At 35.1% G+C, this 14,424-nt stretch overlaps 3 protein-coding genes across 3 annotated transcripts; all 3 read right to left on the bottom strand.

Moving 5' to 3' along the window:
• Window positions 1-439: 439 nt before the first annotated feature.
• Window positions 440-4,165, bottom strand: LOC125185316. The gene is made up of 3 exons (XM_048081839.1): window positions 4,071-4,165; window positions 2,006-2,771; window positions 440-1,776 (listed from the first exon to the last, which is right to left on the bottom strand). Exons 2-3 carry the CDS (start codon window positions 2,746-2,748, stop codon window positions 579-581), a joined length of 1,941 nt encoding a protein of 646 aa, XP_047937796.1. The 5' UTR covers window positions 2,749-2,771; window positions 4,071-4,165; the 3' UTR covers window positions 440-578.
• A 2,461-nt stretch (window positions 4,166-6,626) lies between these two features.
• Window positions 6,627-8,814, bottom strand: LOC125185515. Its single transcript, XM_048082064.1, has 3 exons — window positions 8,647-8,814; window positions 8,094-8,450; window positions 6,627-7,788 (listed from the first exon to the last, which is right to left on the bottom strand). The coding sequence occupies exons 2-3, from the start codon at window positions 8,429-8,431 to the stop codon at window positions 6,627-6,629; spliced, it is 1,500 nt and encodes a 499-aa protein (XP_047938021.1). The 5' UTR covers window positions 8,432-8,450; window positions 8,647-8,814.
• A 3,022-nt stretch (window positions 8,815-11,836) lies between these two features.
• Window positions 11,837-14,191, bottom strand: LOC125224509. The gene is made up of 2 exons (XM_048127918.1): window positions 13,448-14,191; window positions 11,837-13,133 (listed from the first exon to the last, which is right to left on the bottom strand). Exons 1-2 carry the CDS (start codon window positions 14,161-14,163, stop codon window positions 11,945-11,947), a joined length of 1,905 nt encoding a protein of 634 aa, XP_047983875.1. The 5' UTR covers window positions 14,164-14,191; the 3' UTR covers window positions 11,837-11,944.
• Window positions 14,192-14,424: the final 233 nt, after the last annotated feature.

The following is a 14,424-nucleotide window of genomic DNA, read 5'->3' on the forward strand; positions in this document are numbered from 1 at the left end:
GGCTGCAGAATTAGAAGAAATCAAAAGTTGAGTAGTTTACATACAAATAGAAACAGAAAGTGGTGAAAGCTTATTAATTTTGTTTAGTTACTATAGAACTTATATTTACATTACCATATCACCTACTAGGCTCCTTTCTAATGCCAAATTACATACATCCTACAAACTCCAAACTATAATCTGGATTACTCCCTCTATTCCAAATAATTCATCACCATTGACTCGGAGTTAGTAGAATGTGGATCCTACTTTTATATATTAGTCTTATAATAAAATGAGAGTGAGTGGAATGTGAGATCTTCTATCAATTTTTGCCACATTAATAGTGTGCCCCATATACTCAATAATTATGTCACGTTCAGATGACTCTAGCTCCCTTAGCGTTCACCACTTTATGACCAAGTAAAAAAAGTGCATGAATATTAAATACTACACAGGATTGATAAAATCTTTACATATAAGAATAATCAAATACATAAGATACAAGAACAACACACATCATAACACAAATACAACAATCTACATAAGCATGAACCTAATTAAAAAGAGACATTTTTTTTATTTGCATAAAATTGCCTCTAGGCATCACCCAAGCATTTCAAACCGCACTCTACACACACGGCAAAGAAGCATGACGCACATTGAAATCCGGGCTCATCATAACTATCTTCATGACATTGATCACATCTCTTTTTGTTGGATATGATTTGAAATCTGAGAGGATGATCATGAATGGATATCACATACTGCTTTGTCCCATATTTGATGTTTCTGTACCGACCCGACGTGGCAGGAAAGCATTCGGGATCAAAGGATTGATCACAGTCTCGACAATAATACATCCATAACCTGGGGTGCATTAGGTGTTCACAGCTGCTACAGTAGAAATCACCAGGACGGTTAACATAGGCCTCATATGTCAGCGACAACAAGTGATTCTCCAATCTATGCTTATTTGTTGCTGGTAGCATCACACATTTAGCACACACACGGAATCTGCAGCTATCGCATCTGTATTCTCCACTTTCGTTAGATATGAGACCACGACACTTATAACAGAAACTAGAATTATCGCCCTTGACAAAATTGAGATAATTATGTCTTGGATGAGCTGCGTGTTTAATGGTGTTGGGTAGAGAAGCACACTTGATATCTATTCTGAACCAACACTCTTTGTTGGTACAGACGTAATAGAGACCATTAGTATAAGCATAACAAATTATACAGAATATCCAATTTGTGAGCTTGCCATCAACATTTTGAAGCCTTAGGTTGTGATCATTGAGCAAATGAATAGGAAGAGAGGGGATCTCAAGTGGTGAGTCGAAGCAGGACAAGTGGAGAAAGTATTTGCATTCATCACAACTCATGTAACCACTCTCATACTCATCATCATTTGCTTCCTTCTTTTCATGTATAGCCAGTGTGCACCCATCACATATTATTTCCGATCTTGGAATACCATCATCATCATCATCATCATCATCATCATCATCTATTTTGCAGTGATAATGAGACGATGACGAAGAAGACGATGAGGCTAAAGAAAATGTAGTAAAAGTTAATAGATGAGGGTGATTGGAGAAGCTGTACTTGCCACCGATATTGTGATTGTCATGATCATGAGGAGGGATGATGTCAAGTTTTCCTCTTTGTCGCTTCACGAAGGGTCTGATCATCTCCTCATATATGTCATCTTCTGTCTTTGGAAACTTGGTAACCACTTTCGCATCATCAATGGCATTTGCATTTCCATTTTCATTTTCATCATCAAATCTAAAAGAAAATCAACCAAAACAGTTGATTAAATTAAATTGACAAAATAATGGTAAGAGTAAATAGTACTCCTTAAAACTGACCCATCACTAAAAATGGAAATATATTTATTTCTACTTTATTCCCTCTCTTTACTTTACTCTCTCTGCATTTAACACACAAAATAAAGCTTCATAAAATCCAGTGCAAGGATCATCTTTGTTGGGACGGAAGGAGTAAGAAGTATTACGTGGAGGTGGCGCAGTTGAGATGGACGACATATCTGCAGAGCTTGCAATGATAGACCCAACGTCTCAACGGTAAAGTTAAGCTACATATAGCACAATCAAATTCGTAAGGGATGTACTCATATGGGAGAGAAAATGCGAGGGAGAGAGAGTGGTGATGATGAGGGATGTCCTTAGACAGCGGTAGGAGTGCGCAACTCTGGTGTATGGAGTAGTCGCAGACAGTGCAGGTGTAGGAGTCCCCTTTCTCAGTGGCACCACAGGCATCGCAGGGGAATGGACACCACCTCGTTTTCTTCGAAAATCGAAGCTGGTGCTCAGGGTGGCTCGGGTGCTCCACATGAGAGTGCTTTTCGTTACGAGCCCCTGCGCATACCAAGTGGATCCACAATCCATCACACCCCTCTTGGCTACATCTGTACCTTAACCCATACACATCCTTTTCACAAATTGCACATTTTTTTGTTTCAGACAAATCTTTTGGCTTATACATTGTGAGAGGGTGTAAAGGATGGATAGGATGCATGATCTCTTGAGGCATTTCCATGCATTCTTTGTGTAACAACCTACCATATATACACAACTTAGAGATGCATCCATAAGCTACTTCTCCGGGTGAAAAGTATCTCCAACAACCAAGACACTTATAGATGCGATGAATTTTTTCGGACGAGTCGGGGATCAGACTCAGCGGATGTTCATGACACATATGATGAAAACTCTCTTGCTCAATTTCTCTTGACATTTTTTCTCCTTTCCTTGTTATCACTGCTCGCATTAAAAAAATGTAACACTCACGTATATATACATTGAGTAATAATATAATCATACAAAATTTAGCCCGAGCAATGTAAAGAGATATTACAAACTATAACTGAATTTCGAATTTCGGATTTTTCTACAAACTTAAAACTTGATCGTATAATCATGGACTTTGATAATGTTTGTTATCGAATCATGTGTGGCTCGTCGGATAGTCTGGGTGGACTAAACAACGACGTCGTTTCGTCATTTTACGCAAACACTGCTATTAAACTTAAGCCCATATAATTTGTTTTTTTTTTAATTTTCTTAGATGATGGCCACATACGAATCCACAAAGTCCACTTATGATTTGAACATCAATTGTTGATGATCAAAGTTTATGATTTTGATGTTTTAATAATTTAATTGATGATTGCATTACCAAATACATACATACATATAAACAAAAGTGCAATACACATAAAAGATATAGTACACCACAGCAAAAAAAAAATATAAATAAATAAATATTAAGGACGCTAATTTGTGTTTCTAAATACACCACCAACGCTTCAACAAACGCCCATATTATTGGCGCTCCAACTAAAACTAGAGAACGCAAATGAAAGCGTCCAAATAAATAAAAAAATTAAGTTAATTCACACTTTATTTTTCATCCTAAATTATTGTTGTTATTTTAAAAAAAATTTCAATGCAAATAATCACGTCTCAATTTTTGTATCCTTAAAAGATACTCTATATGTATTTCGTAGTGATACTACCTATGTCGCTCATAATTTGAATCTTTTCTTTTGGGACGACTCACCTTTATTCACCTTATCAAATTTTTATTAACACCAATTTTCCAACAATAATTACTAACAACTTAACACACAACGTTGTATTTGAAAACCTTATTGAATAGAATACAATTAAGGAAAAAGCCTAAAAGGGGAAAAGGAAGAATTCTCATCAAATATCTTTGTAATTCAGATATAAAATTTTTACTAACAAAAACCAAATTCCGAATGATTATAAGTTCTACCTTTGTAAACAAATAAAAGAATATAAATAATTTTAGATTTTATCAACAAATCCGGGAAATATTTATCGTATAATCAGACAACTTAACACAAAAAATATACTAATATTTAATAAATTTTCAGAACAATGAGTTGCCAACCATTTCACAAACCACATTAATTATAAAAAAAACATAAAGCAAATAAATGGCCATTTTATAAATCAAATACACCCAGCATCTCATTACCATTCATAACCACAAAATTCACAACAATGAAAATTATAGAACAAATACATTACCTTTCTGAGAGAGAGAGAGAGAGAGATCGCTGATTCAGGCCAGCTTCAAGCTGGGGTTCGATTCGGTTGAAGATTGGAGAAAGCGAGGAAAAAACTCTATTGATTTCTTTACTTCTGCCAAAGTTATGCGATTCAAACCTTATATAGTACTAACATTGGGGCGAGAGGTGTTGCATGTAGGGTCACTAGCATCTCGAAATAGGAGTTTTAGGTTTAAGTGGCTTGCGATCGGTTTATTGAATATTTTGGATCAAAACAATCGTTTTAGCATTATGCTAATGGCTTTGATCAAACCTATAAGTGTGGCTTTTAGGTTGGCTACGAGTTTCAGTTTCAATTCAAAATAAGAGAGTATTAGTGCTTAAATCAAACAAATTAAATTAAATGTGTGAAATGTATTAGGAGTATGAATATAATTAGATGTCATAGATAACCATACCAAGATAAGATATCAAAATACCGACATATATTAAGTAAACAACTTTTAAGTTATCCAAGAATGTGTAGTTACTAATGTAGGACTATATTAAATGATAAAGAAATTCATTTTCTTTATAAAAATTTACCATTCTTAATTGTTACACACTACACTGCCTTTATCGCTTTTCAAGATTATAACCTACAAAAGAAAAGAAAAATTCATCACATATTAAAAGTGAAAAAGAAATTGATGTCAAATTGGTATCTGTTCTTGAAAGCTTTGTGTAATAATAGAATCACAAAAACTTGGAAAGAGAGCAAAGAATAGACATAAGGTAAATTGTATCTAGTCTAATAAATTGAGTCAAAATTCATTTTTACCTTGAGTCATGTGTTCCTAAAAATATTGTACTCCTATATTCTGAATTTTGTTATAAATTATTAGCACTGGCTTTAATAATATAACTGATGATTGCATTGCTAAACACATTAATTAAACAAAGGAACAGTACACTGGAAGTTATTGAAAACGAATAATAATAATAATAATAATAATAATAATAATAATAATAATAATAATAATAATAATAATAATAATAATAATAATAATAATAAAACAAATAAAAAGTTATAATGAAGAGAACTAGATACTTTTCTTGGGTATGTAAGATTTAAAATTTGATTGTAAGTTTCAAGACATATAAGCTTTACTAACAAAAATCATATTCCGATTCAATGGCAACTTTAAAAATTCCACCTTCGTAAACGAAGAAAAGAATTATACTTTAGATATTATAAATTACTTTAGTTATATATTGTGAGGGTAAACAATTCCCACATCGGAGAATGAACAAGAGTTGCAAGTGTATAAATGAGCTATTTCAACTCCATTAGTATGAGTTCTTTTGGGGAGTACCCTAAAAGCAAAACCGCGAGGGCTTTGCCCAAATGCGTGGCACTGAAATTGGGCCAGGCTTCTGTCGTTTCAATTCAAAAGGAAAAAAAATGTGAAAAATAACGAAAGAATTAAAACAACACTTAAATATGTGGAATGTATTATAAATATATAACTAATTCGAATTTCAGTTAAAATAATTACATGCTATAGATAATGACAAAGAAATCAAAATATAAACATGTTAATTAAAGAAATTGTAAGTTACTTTAGAATGCGGCATTATGAATGTAAGCCCATATTATCATATGAGCCGATTTGTTTTGACTTAGTCATGTAAATCATTATTTTTTTTCTGTATCGCACCTACATTTCACGAAGGAAAGACGAAGATCCGATTCTCTACAATGTAAAACCTTCACTTCTTCATAATAATTATATCTGTTTTCCAATAAATCATGTGGCAATAGGTGGTAAATTGAGTCAACTCTTGTTGTGTTATTTTCTTCGATTGATTGAATCCCGCGGGTTGAATCCACTACCATCGATGTCCGCGTGCAATCCAATCCGATGCAGGAAAATTTTCCTACAAAGCTTTACGTATTTTCTCTCTTGTGACTCTTATGTTCTTTCTACTGTCACGCTGTTTCTCATTCTTCACCATGAAGAATAAATAATCATCAAGTAGAATTTCCTTTTTCGCTTGTTCCATTGAAATAGTTCATATTCATTTATGACAAATATTTTTTTCCTTCTTTCTTACTTTATCGTTTATGGACCCGTGTCAACTCTAAATGTCCTATTTTTACGGGATGAAGGAGTTTAGACATTAAAAATAGTAAAGTGGTGACATATCCACTAAAAGCCACGGTCCCTGTTTGAAGTGTGTAATTTCATTTCATTAACCAAGTCTTGTCGACGGTTAACTGAATTAAGAAACACTGTAAGTTCGAGATTAGTTTTAGGGTTCATAAGTTTAAAAATCTTTGGTCAAATTATGTTTCGAATTTTTCTACAATAGTGTGTGCCATGTACTCATTTATTATATGCCACATTCAGTTCGCTCTAGCTCTGTTGGTGTTCATCACTTTACGAAAATAAAATGTAAGAATAACATTAAAAACACAAGAATTATAGTAAAACTTTTGAATACTATATTAATAATCAAATACATTATGAGATACAAGAACAACACACATTTAGCACTTAACAAAAACACACCAATCTACATATGCACACGATCAGATGGCCTTATTGGCATCACCCATGTGTTTCAGAGTGCAGGATATACACACGGCAAAGAAGCATGATGCACATTGCAATCCAGGCGCATCATACAGTTCAAAACGACATAGATCACACCTCTTTTTGCTGGTTATGATTTGAAATCTAAGAGGATGGTCATGAATACTGGAAATCACAAGCTGCTCTGTCCCATATATGATGTTTCTATACTCACCGGACGTAGCAGGAAAGCATTCAGGATGAAAGGATTGATCACAGTCTCGACAATGATACATCCATAACCTGGGGTGCATTTGGTTTTCGCAGCTGCTACAGTAGAAATCACCAGGACGGTTTACATAGGCATCATATGTCAACGACAACAAGTGATTCTCCAATCTATGCTTATTTCTTGCTGGTAGCATCATACATTTACCACACACACCAATTCTACAAGTAATGCATTTGAAGTGTCCCATTCGAGTGAGTTTATACATATTGCAGTTAACGCAGAAACTAACATCGTCAATGTTCCGGTCTTTGATTAGCATGAAATACTCATGTCGTGGATGAGATGCGTGTTTTATGTTGTTGGGTAGAGAAGCACACTTGATGTCTATGTTGAAACGGCAGATGGTACAGTGGTAATAGAGCCCATTCACTTTACTATTACAAATATCACATTCTATCCAACCGGTTAGCTTGCTATCAACATTTTGAAGTGTTATGTTGTGATCTTTGAGAGGGTGAATAGGAAGAGAGGGGATCTCAAGTGGTAAGTTGAAGCAGGATAAATGGAGAAAGTATTTGCATTCATCACAACTCATATAACCACTCTCATACCCATCACCATCTGTTTGCTTCCTTTCATGTATACCCAGTGTGCACCCATCACATATTAATTCCGATTTTGGAATATTGGAAAAATCATCTTCATCATCTTCATCTCTTTTGTAGGGATCATGAGATAACGGTGATGATGAAGCTGAAGAAAATGTAGTAAAAGTTAGATCATGAGGGTGTTTGGAGAATTTGTACTTGCCACTAATGTTGTGATTGTCATGATCAGGGTTGAGAATTTGCGCTTTTTGTCGTTTAATGAAGGGTCTGATCATCTCCTCATACATCTCTTCTATTGCTATTGGAAACTTGGTAGCCGGGGTCTTATCACCATCTTCACTGTCATTATCAATTTTGAAAGAAAATCAACCAAAACTGTTGATTAAATATTTTTAACCCAAAATCTAAACATGCACCTCTACTAAAAAGGGTATGACTTAATAGTACACCCTCAGTCTTTTGTAGTTATGGCAATTTTTTTTGGGCACAAAATTTATGAAAATGGTGTTTAGTGAGTCACATTGAAAGAGATCAAATAATGATGAAAGGATAAAGTAATTGAGGTTAAATGTGTTACTAGTATTTTTGTGCCTGAAAAGGAATATGGCTCATCTATGTGGGACAAAGAGAGTAAGAATTATTACGTGGAGGTGGCGCAGTTGATATGGACGACATATCTGCATAAGGAGCAATGATAGACCCAATGTATCAATGACAATGGTTTGCTGCATATTCCACAATCAAATCCAAATTTGAGGTACACGGATGGAGGAGAGAAAGCGAGGGAAAGAGCATGGTGATGATGAGGGAAGTCCTCAGACAGTGGGAGGAGAGCGCATCTTTGGTGTATGGAGTAGTCACAAAGGGTGCAGGTGCAAGAGCCCCCTTTCACTGTGGCACCACATGCATTGCAGGGGAATGTGTACCACCTCGTTTCCTTGGAAAAACGTAAATCATGTTGCGGGTGGCTTGGGTGCTTCATTATTCGCTCCTTTTCATCCCTATTATATAAAACGAACATCATCAGCACACCACATCACGACCCCCTTGGCTAGAGTGTTTAGTGAGTTACATTGTGAGAGATTAAACTAAGTAGACGAAGAGTGAATAAAATAAGTGAGATTAAATGTGTTATTTTTTACAAAAAAAAGGAATACGTCTCAACGATAATTGGATAGAGAGAGTAAGAAGTATTACGTGGAGGTGGCACAGTTGAGATGGACGACATATCTGCAAAGGTTGCAATGATAGACCCAACGTCCCAATGGCAAAGTTGAGTTGCATATAGCACAATCAAAACCATATTTGATGTACTCAAATGGGAGAGAAAAGGCGAGGGAGAGAGAGTGGGCGGGGTGATGATGAGGGAAGTCCGCAGACAGTGGGAGGAGTGCGCAACTCTCATGTATCCAGTATTCGCAGAGTGTGCAATTGTAGGAGTCCCCTTTCTCAGTGAGACCACATGCATCACACGGGAATGGACACCACCTCGTTTTCTTAGAAAATTGAAGCCGATGTTGAGGGTGGCTCAGGTGCGGCATAGATGGCTGCTTATCTTTAGGAAACCCCGTTGTGCATCCCAAATGGATCCACAATCCATCACAGCCCTCTTGGCTACATCCGTACCTTAACCCTTCCACATCCCCTTTACAAACTGCACATATTTTTGATCCAGAAATTTTGTTTGAATCATGGAGTGTGAGAGGGTGTGAAGGATGGATAGGATGCATAATCTCTTGAGGCATTTCCATGCATTCTTTGTGTAACAACCAACGAAATCCACACTTGCGGCTGCATCCATAAGTTACATCTCCGAGTAAAATGTATCTCCAGCAACCATAACACCTAGTCTCGTATACCCTTTTTTGGGCCGAGAAGGAGATCAGACTCAGCAGGTGTTCATGACACAGATGAGTAAAACTCTCATGCTCCATTTCTCTCTCTCTTTTTTTTTTTAACTACTTTTTTTGATCACTTCTCACATTGGAAAAGATAACGCTAGCTCTTATACATATATATTGATAAAGAATAGAATCATGGAAGCTTGGAGTGTGGGAAAAGAATAAATACAAACAAAACAAAAGAAAACAAAACAATCCGTGTGGTTTTACTTTATCACTAATCACATTGGAAAAGATAAAGCCCTACATATGCAATGATTAACAGAATCTTGGAAATCTAGCTAACAATAGAATTAACTACTTTTATTCTTGCGTAGGTCAGTTTAAAGTGACTACCATAACTGGTTCAATACATTTGACCAAAAAAACTTTTTGTCCTCCACATTAGTGTGTTACCTTCCGTTTCAAGATAATATGTTTTGGCACGATTGCGTCAAAAATTAACGGTGAATCGCATTTTGATCTGATTAATGAGTTGAATATGAAACAAAACATAGTGTCTAGGACCAGAAGCCATCACGCATAATGTGTAGGATTAAGTAGTATGTTGTGCAAATGTATGGAACAATTCCAGACTTCAAAATGCTTGACGGGTAATTTTTTCCAAAAACGTTAAATATGGACCAAAACATATTGATTAGGACCAGAAACGAATACAATTAATGTGTACAACCAAAAAGTTTCTTGTTCTGAAACCGTTAAAGTTCCAATGGTTATAAGTTTCAAAAACTATAGAATTCTCAAGTTGTCATCAATAGTTTTTAACGTTATATTGTTCACTTTGACCACATGGAAGTGTAACATCAAAGTTGGGGTTCAAGCATCTTTCCAATTCAAAACAAAAAAAAAATTAGAATGAATTATTGCACTATAAAATGTTCAAACTTCTTTAATTTCCAAGGGTTATAGATGATTATTTAACCTACAAACACTACAAAGAAAAAAAATGCTTCAGAACTTTAAGCAATAATAGAATCTGAAAACATTAAAGTGTGACATTAAAGTTGGGTTCAAGCATCTTTTCCGATTCAAAACAAAAAAAATTGTTAAGAGTGAATTATTGCACTATAAAGTGTTCAAACTTCTTTGATTTTCCTAAGGTTAGATGCCCTACAAAATAAAAGAAAAGAAAAAGAAAAATCCATCACACATTAGAAGGGAAAAGGAAAAATGCTTCAGAACTCTGAGCAATAATAGAATCTGAAAACTTGGTGTGAGAGTAAAGAATATACAAAAGCTAATTAAATTAATATCAAAATAAGTCACTCATTCATTTTTTCCCTCTTTTTATTATTGCTCTTTGGAAAAGATAACACTCATATACACATATATACATTGAGTAGTAACATAATTAATCATGCAAACTTTGAGCTCGAGCAAAGAGAAAAGAAAATATGAAGTTACATTCTTTTCTTGATATATGTGTTACTAAATATATCTTACATTCTTAATTATTTTTGTTTTAAATTTGATGTTTCAATAATTAATTTAACGGGTGATCATTGCGTAACTAATTTTAAAAAAAGCGCGATACACATGAAAGTTAAAATTAAAGAAATTATTTTTCATAGAAAAGAAATTTACCTTCACCAAACACAATTAACGCAAATATATTAATTAACTTTAAAAATTGTACAAAGAATTATTTAGTTTTTAATATCAACGTACTATGATCAAAACGGAAAGCACCAGTTGATAAGGGAAAAACCCTTATCAAGTGGAAAAGATAAGAAAGTCGCAGAGAAACTGTGTTCACAATCGGAAATTCTAAACAGAAACACTAAATAAAGATAAAAGACAACTTGGTGAACAAGATAATAAAGATATGTAAAAGATATGAAAATATAATAATACAAATATGGGAGATATTCCAGAAGATATAATCGTATCAGAAAATATACGAGCCATATGTTTAAATCAAATAATTTAATTGAGTGGAATGTATTATAAATATAGAAATACAGTTAATATATTGTTAGATGTTATAGATAATCGTATATATCAAGATAAAGAAACCAACATATAAACATATAAACATGTTTATAAAATGAGATACGCAACCTTTACTTGATTTATCTGTTCCTAAAATACTCCCTCCGTCCCATTAAATATGTAACATTTGGAAATTGGCACGAGTTTTTATGTAGTGTTGTTTTGTGAGTGAATGATGAGAGAGTAAAGTAAGAGAGATGAAAAAGTAGAGATAGAGATATTTCTATTTTAGGAAACGTTTCATTTTTAATGGGACAAACTAAAAAGGAAAACGTTTCATTTCTAATGGGATAGAGGGAGTATCATAGTATATTCTCATCTTTGTTTTAGTTGATTCTATTCTGTAAAATTCGAAAATTGGAAAATGAGATTGTTTTCATATAGGACAGATGGGTACTAGATAAATTGGATCGAAACAATAGTTTTTAGCGTTGTATTGATGACTTTGATCCACATGGAAGTGTGACACAAGAACAACAGTAAATAAACAAGAATTACAAATCTTTTGCATACAATATTAATCAAATACTAGTATATTGTAAGATACAAGAACAACACACATTTAGCACAAAACATAACACAACAATCTACATATGCTGCAATCAGATGGCCGCATCACCCATGTGTTTCAGACCGCATGATTTACACACGAAAAAGAAGCATGACACACATTGAAATCCAGGCCAATCATACCTATCTCGATGACATAGGTCACACCTCGTTTTATTGGTTATGATTTGAAATCTAAGAGGGTGATCATGGATACTGGAAATCACATATTGCTCTGCCCCATATTTGATATTTCTGTACTCACCTGACGTAGCTGGAAAGCATTCGGGATGAAAGGATTGATCGCAGTCTCGGCAATGATACATCCAGCTCCTGGGGTGCATTTGGCATTCACAGTTGCTACAGTAGAAATCACCAGGACGGTTTACAAATGCATCATATGTCAATGACAGCAAGTGATTCTCCAATCTATGCTTATTTTTTGCTGGTTGCATCACACATTTACCACACACACTGAATCTACAGCTATTGCATTTAAAGTGTCCCTTTCGTGTGTATCCATACTTATTACAGTTAACACATAAAGTAATACCCATAAAATCCTCGTCTGAGACTAGCTTGAGATAATTATGTCGTTGATGAGCTGCGTGTTTTATGGTGTTGGGTAGAGAAGCACACTTGATGTCTATTCTGAAATAGCAAATGGTACAGAGGTAATAGAGCCCATTTGTATAACTATCACAAACATGACACTCTATCCAGCGTGTTAGCTTGCCAGCACTTCGAAGCTTTAGAATGTGATCTGAGAAAGAATGAATTGGAAGATAGGGGATCTCAAGTGGTAAGTTGAAGCAAGACAAGTGGAGAAAGTATTTGCATTCATCACAACTCATGTAACCACTCTCATACCCATCACCATTTGTTTGCTTCTTTTCATGTATAGCCAATGTGCACCCATCACACGTTAATTCAGATCTTGGAACACTCTCAAAATCATCTTCATCGTCTTCATCTCTTTTGTAGTGATCATGTGATGATGGTGATGAAGACGATGAAGCTGAAGAAAACATAGAAAAAGTTAGATGATGAGGGTGTTTGGAGAATTTGTACTTGCCACTGATGATGTGATTGTCACAATCATGACGAGGGATGAGAATTTGCTCTTTTTGTTGCTCAACGAATGGCTTGATCATCTCCTCATACATGTCTTCTATTGCTATTGGAAACTTGGTAGCCTCTTTCCCATCAATTGCATTTGCATTTTCATTGTCATTATCAAATCTGAAAGAAAATCAACCAAAACAGTTGATTAAATATTTTTAACCCCAAGATCTAAGCATGCGCCTCTACAAAAATGGTACGAGTAAATAGTACTCCTTCTGTCCGACTATAGTTTAGGCATTTTTTGGCACAAGAAGTTAAGTAGAGAGTAAATTAAGTATGAGAAATAATAAAGCAGCTTGAATAAATTAGGAGAAATAATAAAATACATATATAAATGAAGAGAGAATAAAGCAAGTGTGTTGTTTTTTGTCAAAAAGGAAATGAATCAACTGTAGTAGTGTAAGATTGAGAGAGAGAGCAAGGAGTATTACGTGGAGGTGACACATTTGAGATGGGCGACATATCTGCAAAGACGGCAATGATAGACCCAACGTCTCAACGGTAAAGTTAAGCTACATATAGCACAATCAAATTGATATTTGATGTACTCAGATGGGAGAGTAAATGCGAGTGAGAGAGAGTGATTGGGGTGATGATGAGGGAAGTCCGCCGACGGTGGGAGAAGTGCGCAGCTCTCATGTATGCAATAGTCACAAATGGTGCAGATGTAGGAGTCTCCTTTCTGAGTGGAGCCACAAGCATCGCAGTGGAATATCATTTTTTTGGAAAACCGAAGCTGATGCAGGTGGCTCGGGTGGTATATAAGCGGCTGCTTATCAGTAAGAAAGCCCGCGCATCCCAAGTGGATCTCCAATCCATCACAACCCTCTTGGCTACATCTGTATCTTAACCCAAACACCGTCTCTTCACAAACTGCACATTTTGAAATTTCTTCTGAATGAAGGAGTGTGAGAGGGTGAGAAGGATGGATAGGATGCATAATCTCTCGCGGCATTTCCATGCATTCTTTGTGTAACATCCACTCGAATCCGCATCTGAGGCTGCATCCGTAAGTTGCATCTCCAGGTAAAAAGTGTCTATCACAACCATCACACCAAGGGCGGTATTTCCTTCCTAATTGGGCTGAGAAAGGGATCAGACTCAGCGGGTGTTCATGAAATATATGAGTAAAACTCTCATACTCCATTTCTCTCCTTTTTTTTAACAATTTTTTTTTCTTTTTCTCTCTCTTTTTTTGATCACTTCTCACATTGCTCTTATAAATACATTGAGAAAGAATAGAATCATGCAAACTTGGAGTGTGGGAAAAGAATAGATACTATACAAAGTAAACGGGCGTGATAAAATGCAAACTTTATATATTGTACAAATTCAAAACTTTTCAATATAATATCAACACAGTGTAAAATTTTAAGATTTTGATGTCAGCACAATGTCAACACGGTCT

This window comes from Salvia hispanica, chromosome 4 (assembly GCF_023119035.1).
Source record: "Salvia hispanica cultivar TCC Black 2014 chromosome 4, UniMelb_Shisp_WGS_1.0, whole genome shotgun sequence".
NCBI lineage: Eukaryota > Viridiplantae > Streptophyta > Magnoliopsida > Lamiales > Lamiaceae > Salvia > Salvia hispanica.

Excerpts from the sequence above, each read along its gene's own strand:
- LOC125185316 (XM_048081839.1), bottom strand. The coding sequence starts at position 2,748 with ATGTCAAGAGAAATTGAGCAAGAGAGTTTTCATCATATGTGTCATGAA. Across the intron at positions 1,777-2,005 it reads CTCAACTGCGCCACCTCCAC|ATTTGATGATGAAAATGAAA; the intron begins GTAATACTTCTT and ends ATTTTCTTTTAG.
- LOC125185515 (XM_048082064.1), bottom strand. The coding sequence starts at position 8,431 with ATGAAGCACCCAAGCCACCCGCAACATGATTTACGTTTTTCCAAGGAA. Across the intron at positions 7,789-8,093 it reads ATCAACTGCGCCACCTCCAC|TGAAGATGGTGATAAGACCC; the intron begins GTAATAATTCTT and ends TGATAATGACAG.
- LOC125224509 (XM_048127918.1), bottom strand. The coding sequence starts at position 14,163 with ATGGAGTATGAGAGTTTTACTCATATATTTCATGAACACCCGCTGAGT. Across the intron at positions 13,134-13,447 it reads CTCAAATGTGTCACCTCCAC|ATTTGATAATGACAATGAAA; the intron begins GTAATACTCCTT and ends ATTTTCTTTCAG.